Consider the following 8,739-nt stretch of genomic DNA (forward strand, 5'->3'; position numbering starts at 1 on the left):
ACTGAAGGCATCCAGCAACTCTTCAGAGTGACACCAAGGGAATTTAGTCTGTGCTACAAATTTTGCCTGCAATTGCACAGTACTCAATTAAGTTGTGCTGTAATGCAGCTGACCTCAGGGTACGGCCTCAGGGGGCTGTGATAACAATTGGGAAGGCTAATTTTGGAAACAGCTTTACTTAACAAGGCAACCTGGGTTGCTGGGGTTGGCTGTTTAGGGAAATGGGCAGATACTCCTTTAAAAGTCTATTTTGTTGCCACAATGGGTCTAATTCTAGGTGGAGAAGAGCTGGAATGACGAAGGTTGGCAACAAAAGAGAAAAACAGGAAAGAACACAAAATTAAATTTTCTTAAATGTGACATTCCCACAAGCCATCCCATGCCAAGGTTGTTGGCTGGTGGTAGTAATCATGAGCATGACACTGACCATCAATCTTTGACTATTGAAAGATGCTATAAAAACCTATTTGAGCTTAATAAAAATATGTCCTCCTGGATGAGTTGGATGCAAGGTTTTTATGTGGTCATGGCTTTCTGTGGCACAGTAGATTTTATTTTAAATAAAGTAAGTATTGAAAGAGATGGGATGGCAGTGTGGTTGAGGTTCTGGCATGACACAGCTAGTCTATGGATTTAAATTCTGGCATTGGAATAAACTTTGCGTGTGATTTAGGGCAAATTACTGAAGTTCTCAAGTTTTCAGTTGCACAGTTAGAAAATGTGGTCTTCATTCTTCCTTTCTCCCACCTAAGGCCTTCTTTCCATTTATATTGTAAACTTTTGAGAACAAAGACTCTCCTATGTGCACATGTGGCACCTTGCACAATCCCAGGACTCTGCTCTTACTTGAGGCATTTGGACACATTAATGCTTTGTAGTAACATGCAAATGTGTAATTCCTGCTGCTTACTGATATATTTTAAAGTCAGTGGGAGAAAATGGAAACAGAGGTATTTCAAATCTGCTCTATTTCAAATCTGCCACATACTTCACATAATGTTTAAAAATATACTTTGAATTTTAATTTTGTTTAATTCATTGGTTGATTTTTTTGTTGTGTTGGGGTTTTTTGGGTTTTTTTTGTGGGTTTTTTGGGTTTTTTTGTTTGTTTGTTTGTTTGTTGTGTTGTTGTTGTTTTGGTTTGGTTTTTTTTGAGTGGCAAACCTTCAGGAAAAACAAAGCCCCAGTGAAGAAATGCTGTACCCTTGTAAAAGTAACTTACCATCATTTCATATGATATCTAAGGCCCTTTTTCAGTTTAAATAATGTACCCTGGAAGGGTATTTCAAAATTTCCTCTACTTTCAGTTTGAGAAAATTATATGTATTCACGTTAAAAGCAGTGAATACTTGAAGGAGAACAAGCTATTCTGTGAATATTGAGTTAGCCATATCCTCTGAGTGAATTTCCATCCCATGAGTGAGCATTTTTCTCCTGGGAACAGGTTTGAAAAGGTGGTATTTTTGCCAGCACCATGGCTATGGTAAATTAGAGGTCAGTTAGAAGTTATTCTATAGGCTCCAGGTGTTTTCTGGGGATCAGCAGGAAGGGAGACGGTCAGGAAAATGCCTTTTGCTCTAGGATGTGAATAGTTAAGACCAGCGCAGAGAATGGCATTCTGCAAAACAAATGTCCAGAAGATGACATTTAACCAAAGAGTAAAATGTGGGATGGATGAATACAGTTTTAAAAAGGTTATAGCTGTCTCACACTGCCAGTCTTTCCTGGGACCGTTGTGGAATGGCACAGGAATTGGAGCAAAAGTACCAAACTCACCAAGTTGCTGTTTCCTGTGCTGTGTACTCGATGTGAGGTAAAGGGTCTCCTCTGTAACGAAGAGAAGAAATATGACATGTGTCTCAAGAAAGTTTCAAGTTCAGTTTCCAAGTACTATATTTTTGTTTTGCCTGCACCATGAATATTTGCTGGAATGAAAATAGAAACAGTAAAATAATAAATAAGGAACTTTTTTTTGTCTTGGTCAGCTCTGATGTTGGCATTCTCTGCTCTGTTACAATGTAGGGAGGAAACAGAGGGATATCTAAGAAAGAGATCTGTGTTCAGAAGGTTTACAGATGGAATAAGAGACCTTCAGGCTTGCCATCACCTCTGCTGAAGGCAATCTAGCAAGCAAAACACAGTGTGTGCCTGGAGGGTCCCCCCTGGAGGATGTGATCAGCACAGTACTGTCACAGAGAACTCTCATAAAGCCGTGAGCAGAGAGCTGCCCAGGCATTCACTGCATGGTTAGCACTGACTTCTCTGGTGGGTGCTTTTTTCTCCTCTTCCTCACTGTTGCTTCTTCTGTAGCTCTGAGTCAGTTCAGTTCTGCTCTTGGGCTGTTCTGCTCTTGGGCTGTTCTGAGCTGGGCTGACTCTGGTATTTGATGGCAGAGAGAAAACTGTACTCAGAAGTCTCACAAGACTTTGGAGACTCCACCAGTTCTTGGATGCCATGAGGCTGATAATCCACGATCAGTTTTACCTATACCTTTGACTTACCCTATCAGAAAGCAGTGTAGTTCTGGTGAAGGCTTGCACATAAAGGTGGAAACATTTTTATTCTCTTACACAAGAACTGAGAGCTTTGTATATTTTTAGGTAGTTAATGTGCGTCGATGGAGACATTTAAAAAAGGAAATAACAAAAATAATAAATTGCTTTCCACTGTCAAATATATATATGTTAGTAAATAGTGTTCCTTAAATTTCCCTGAAAAAGATTAGCCTCAGCTCAGGACCGAGTCCTAAAAGGAACTAGAAAATTGAAATAAAGACGCATATTGAAATCAATTCTGCTAAAACAAAATCCGTCACTGGGCTGGGATATGTGAACGCAATCTTAAGATTTTTGCCTTAAAATGTATTTGCTGTGCTGTCACAAACGCCAATTTTGTTTGGAGTGAAAGTTTTTGTGCCTGAATTTTGTTCTCTCAAAAGTGGCCCCACTGATACATTAACAAAATATTACATCTCTGACATTTCTTGCACATGAAGTCTGAAAGTACATGAGGAGCACTGAACTCTCCCTTCAGCAGCCTTGTACTTACACTCTGTAATTAAAGGCCAGGTCAGCAAAGAACGCCCTCCGTTTGTTATACTCCAGGTCAGCGTATCCCTGGGTTAGAAAACAATTTGGGGGAAAAAAAAGCCTTACATTATGAGAGATCTGTGGGCATAAGTAGAAATCAACAGAACCACCACTGGATCTGTAGGAAGTACGGGCTCCCCACCCAATCTCCCCTGTGCATTTATTACTATGTTGTGAAAAACAGACTCAGCGGTATCTGTTTAAAGGGGAAGTTTACCTACTGAATACCAGAATTTTCTTTCTGCTCCTTCTGTGTTTACTAGAATTTAAACTTCAAGCAGGCTTTGCCAGCTATTGAATATGCATACTGACATGGAATCACATTCCTTTTAATTTTACATCATTCATAATAGGAATTAAAACTGAAATCTGAAACTGTGTGCTAATATAACTCATAAAACAGAGTTGATCAGCATCACTGTTCAAATATTTATTATTCTAAAATATTCAGAACTTACTGGAACCACTTGGTATACTACAAGCCAAATTTGTCCCTTAGGTTTATTCGCACAATTTTTAGTGTAGCAATAATACCAGTAAGCCTGCAGTTAATGAGTGTTGTGTGCGTGAATCTGAGGAAAGGGCTGGATCCTGGGAACATGTTTATTTTGTCATGTGCTGTGGATAATATGTTCATTCAGACGCCACCCTGGCTTGTCAGTGGCTGTAACAAGTCCATTTACATGAAAAAACACGAAGAACTGTTGGGCCAGGTTTACATAGATGCTGTGACCTCTCAGCTTTGCCCCTGCTGTTCTGAGGGCTCTGCACCCACCCTCTGAGCAGCAGGAGCCTCCTTGGGGGACCTGCAGCCAGTGACAGGGTGGCCCAGAAACTGGTGTCACAATGACATCAGTTTGATTGGTTTTGGCCAGTAAAGAGAAAGTAAGGAACAAACTGAAGGTGTGGAGATAAACAACCCAAACTGTCTACTTGGTAGGAAATGTTTATGCAAAATCTTTCCTGAGCTACCTTGAGCTACCTGTACATCAGCTTCTTCTGTGCTTTCCCCCAGCCTCTCCATTTTTTGAGCACTGCTCAGAAGCATGATAAACAAGCCCATGCTGTGCTCTCTCCTGCCACAGACAAGCGATGTTCAGTGCCTGAGGTAACTTGTTTTCAACTTGTTAGGGATTTCTAAATTGCACTACATTCTGCAATTTAAATTTATCCCCACTCAATACTTTGGTTACTTTGCACCATGGCTGCTTTCTCTCAACTTCTTCAGTGCTCACACCTTCTATTTGGCAAAGATGAGGGGAACTTGGTCCAGTTCAAAGAATTCCCAATACATGTTAATTTGTCTAATGAGAAACAGCCTAAGAGCTCAGGAAAATTACAAATACTTGGACTGTTTGCATCAGAAAGAAATGAGGAAGAATTAAATATGCCCTGATTATTGAAGATATGAAGCTCTCTAGAGCATTATAGTTGAATAAGTGATCCTCAAAACAGAAGACAGACTTATAAACTTGGAAAGGCCTATTTCATATTACACAGGACTGTACATAGCTCACAACAAAATATGGTTTAAGGTTAATGAAAGGGACTAAATAGAATTCAGACATGTAGAGAAGGGAATGACAAAAACTTTCTTGTAGATTCTGTTGACACATATCTACACCTGCACTGCATTTCTCAGTGCAAAGTATGTCCTTTTTCTTTCCTTTCCATGCATCCCTTCTGTGTGATGCTTGACAGGACACAATGCTGCTGTGACCTGCCTTGTCGATTGGCAAACGGCCCTTTGGAGTCCCTTTTGTGTCTGTGCCTAACTCACACCTCGTCTGTACTAAAGCTGGGAAACTTTGATGAGAAATGAGTGTTTGTTTGTTTGTTCCCAGTACTTTGCCTTAATATTATCACTAGAGCAGGACTCCACAGTGCATTTTCCCCTTCCCTCTCTTAGAGTTTGTGCTTAGGGCATGGCTAAGAGTACACATATAAGGCTCTTAGAGTAAAACCCTTTTTGTGGTCCACTCCTGCAGGGACTCATGCAGTCCCTAATTCCACTGAAGATGAGTTTTTATCTGCCCCTTTGTTTTTGCTCTTCGTTCTAGAGTATTTCTTTACTCTTGAAGTTTCCCTTACAACAATCTCCCTACAGAGAGTTTCTCTTTTAAAGATGAAATAACAGTAATGTTAAACTTACAGGCTGGCCATGGTCCAAACTGGGATCGTACTTCGTGATCACATGGTGGCACTTGTCCAGATCTTGGATTTTTCTAGGGAACCAGGGCACTGGAGAGAAAGCAGAGAGTTAAACAAAAGAGAATCAAATAAATTTTAGAAGACAGAGTAAATAAAAGCTGTGATGAAGATTAAAAGCTTTCTTTTTATCAATATCTAAGAATATTCATATCTACATGTTACCATAATTGTCATCATACATGCCAAGTTGACTTGTTTCCTGGCCAAACTGGCAGATTGGATGAAAAATTATCTGAAATTAACTTGCTGTGATAATCTCTCAGTTTTAATTAGTAGAAACAATTTTTAAAGGCAAAAATATCTTTTAGATCAAATGTGCTGTTCTGTTCGACACAGGACAGCAAATTTATTTCAACATTCTGGATTTAAGAGTATATTTTGATCTTGTCTAAAAAGCAGTCTTACGTTTTCATACCTTTAAAAGTGAAACAATATTTTAAAAGGAAAACGTGACATTTCTAAAATTTCTAGAAACTGAACAGGTGAAGAAGCATCTTCAAGTTTTTTCCTTCGGGCTCATTTTTTTTTTCCAGCAGCATTATTCTTTAGCTAAACTTCCAAACAGCTTCCTTCTCATGAAGTGGGAAGCTTTTCCAGTGACTAAAATTAAAATAAAGTGTGAACGTTTTAATTTAAATGTCAGCATTTATGAGAAATTAATTTAAAAAGAAGTGTTGGAAAAACACAAAGTTGATATTGCTTTCGGAGGTCAGACTGATGCTGTAATCAAACTTTCTGTGGTACAACTCAGGTCCATTTGGGGTCATCCTTAATCTCATACTGGACAAGACATCAGACATCTCTGTACTGAATGTTAAATTTAAGTTTTGCTGTATTATATTATATCCAGGCACATCAAGTTTAGAAAAGTACAAACCTAAAAATACTCAGATATTGGGGAAACTCCATTTTTTTCATGTCTTACAACCAATTCTGTGATACAACAGAAGAAATACCTGTTTGACAGATGTCTTATGTGCACCCAGAACTTTTTTCTGAGCCTTTGTCTCTGGCTGTACCAGTGGTTCTGCATGCAAGGTACCTTTCCTGCCATCTATTACCATATCCACTCAAAACCTGTACCTGATCACAGCTGCCTCCGGGTATGTCCCCACACACATCTTGCCTGTTCCTTGCAGAATTGAACGTAAACACACCCTCTTTCAACAGTGCCTTGTTTTTATTGTAGTTCCACATCCTGGCACATCTGAAACCTCCCAAATCCCAAGGAAATCCTAAAGAAATGCTTCTCCAGCTCCTAAACCCTCTTTGGCTCTCCAGTTTCCCTGATAATAGTGATGCCCTCTTGATATCCCCACGGTTCCTGAGAACAGCTTGGTGTGGACTGCATCTCGTAGTTAGCCTGACAGTGAATTTCAAACAATACCCAAAGGTGCCCAAATCGGTCTGTATTAGTTAAAAGTGCTCTGGGAATATCTGTCTGGCCTTGTCAAGGGAGGGAAACCCCATGGCAATTCTGTATTCAGAGAACTCAGCCTGTGAGCTGGACCCTCAGCCTTCTCTTCTGTCATCCTCAGGATTGTATTAGTCTCTAACGGCTGTATTCACCCATTCCTGCCTGCAAACAGGAAAAATACCTGTCTGCCCCTGTGTTTTTCTTGAAGCAACCAGTTCTCTGCACAGCTCTCAGCACACAATCTTCTTGTCATTGAGGAGTTTCTAGTTTCTCCTCAGCTTTTTGTTCTGCTGCTCTTTCTCATCTCCCTCTTTGCTGGAACACTTTTCTCACCTCAGTTCTGCTGGCTATGATGAAGTGCTTCTCTTTCTGAACTAATGGCAATGGAAAGCAGCCATGCAGAGACAAATAATGAATGCACAGTCACTGGCTTTCCAGACAAATTAAATTACTATCATGAAGCTGAAGCTAAAACTAAAAAAGTTACTCCGAAAGAACAGCACTAATAGATGCATACATTGCTTACCTTTGTCTTCTCTGCTGGCTTTCACATCCTTTGCTACTCTCTTTAAGGTGGTGATGAGGATACCAACATCAGCACTGTGAACTTCACATTCAACAAAAATGTCAAGATCATCAGCAGAGTTCTTGGGCTTTTTGGTTCGACGGGTTTCAAAGTGGTAGATTTGAGTTTCAAACATCTGCAAGAGCCAAGTGTTCATATGATGAAGCTTCTCCAAAGACTGAAAATCCAGGTAAGTCTAGATATACTTTCACAGTGTCTTTAAAAGGTGACTAAAAGAAGTATTAATTAGAAGTGCATGTTAAGCAATGAAGTCCAATAATGTCTGGTTTAGAAAGAGCTAAAATACAGACAGAGCTAAAGATTAAACACTGTAGAAATGGGTAGAGAGAGAAGGAGATGAATGATGAATACTGTTGACTGTAGAATTTCATCTGTGCAGAAACAGTAAATGAATGGCCGGGTAACTTAAAACCCTGCCAGAATGAAAGCAGATCTATTGATGTCTAATAGCACCATAATCGTTAAAAAATTGGGAAAATAAATAACAAGTACAATGCTTTCCTTTAGAGTTATTCATTTTCCCAGATGAGAGTGAGCACCTGGTAGGGGTACTTCAAGTGCCCAGACTACATAATGCCTGTGTGGTTCACAGCTCTTATAGTCTTTGTATCTCCTGCCAAATATGCAGAGAAAATTCACTGGCTTCTAACATCTCCACAGTCTGAGTGCTTGAAATGCTGGCCACCACAACTGCTAGAAAGAAACAACAGATTGGTATCTGCTCTAAACAGCCCTTGCATAAAATGTTGATTCTCCTAAGAGACTGTGCCTAGATGCTCCCTTCCCCCAGAGCACTCTCCCTCTTTGCCCTGAGACCAGGCCACCTCTCTGAGCAGCTGGAGCAAAACCAGGATAGTGAGAAAGGGGGAAGGCAGCAAGGTGCAAGTCAGGCAGGGAGCAGGAGAAGGGTGAGAGAGGGAGAGATGAAGACTGGGAGACATGAAGGCAGTAGGGGCAGAAGAGAGGGCTCAGCAAAGGAAGGGAATACTGTACCTCAAAGACTTCGGCTGCCTTAGAGAGCTCAATCTTCCTCACATTGTAGAGGATGAGGGTCAGGATGAGAGAACCTCTGTCATCTTCCCTGTTGGAGTCCAGGCTGCCTTGGCTGTTCAATGACTGTATGCCACACATCTTTTCCTTGTTGGCCTCTTCTTTTGGGCCTGAGATCCCCACCAAATCCATCTTCATTGGGAGATAGGGGAGGGGATTGCAATAGTCAGGTGTTGAGTGGAAACTGCCTGAGGGTGAGGGAGAAGTGGCCCGGGGAATTGGTGGGACTGGAGATGCAGTGTGTCTGTGTGGGCAGTGAGCTCAGAGCTGCCAGAAGCAGGGAGACAAGTCTGTTGTTGTGTGTCAGGCGTAGGGATGTTTATGTTGGTCGTGCCAGACGCGTCAAGGGAAGCCGCCTGTATGGGATGTGCGCAAGACCCAGAGAT

General features: G+C 40.8%; 1 protein-coding gene across 1 annotated transcript in view; it reads right to left on the reverse strand.

Annotated features, from left to right (window-relative positions):
* The window catches only part of LOC309572737 (tyrosine 3-monooxygenase-like), a gene marked incomplete at both ends in the record, with an annotated part of 28,288 nt that extends 19,803 nt beyond the window's left edge, over positions 1-8,485 (reverse strand). Inside the window, 5 exons of the mRNA XM_082281177.1 lie at positions 1,777-1,827; positions 3,049-3,116; positions 5,242-5,330; positions 7,244-7,418; positions 8,297-8,485. Coding sequence (XP_082137303.1) covers positions 1,777-1,827; positions 3,049-3,116; positions 5,242-5,330; positions 7,244-7,418; positions 8,297-8,485 — 572 coding nt within the window. The remainder of the gene's footprint in view (positions 1-1,776; positions 1,828-3,048; positions 3,117-5,241; positions 5,331-7,243; positions 7,419-8,296) is intronic.
* Between the last annotated feature and the right edge of the window lie 254 nt (positions 8,486-8,739).

The sequence above is a fragment of the Coloeus monedula genome (genome assembly GCF_965178545.1).
Source record: "Coloeus monedula genome assembly, chromosome: 4".
In the NCBI taxonomy this organism is placed as follows: Eukaryota; Metazoa; Chordata; class Aves; order Passeriformes; family Corvidae; genus Coloeus; species Coloeus monedula.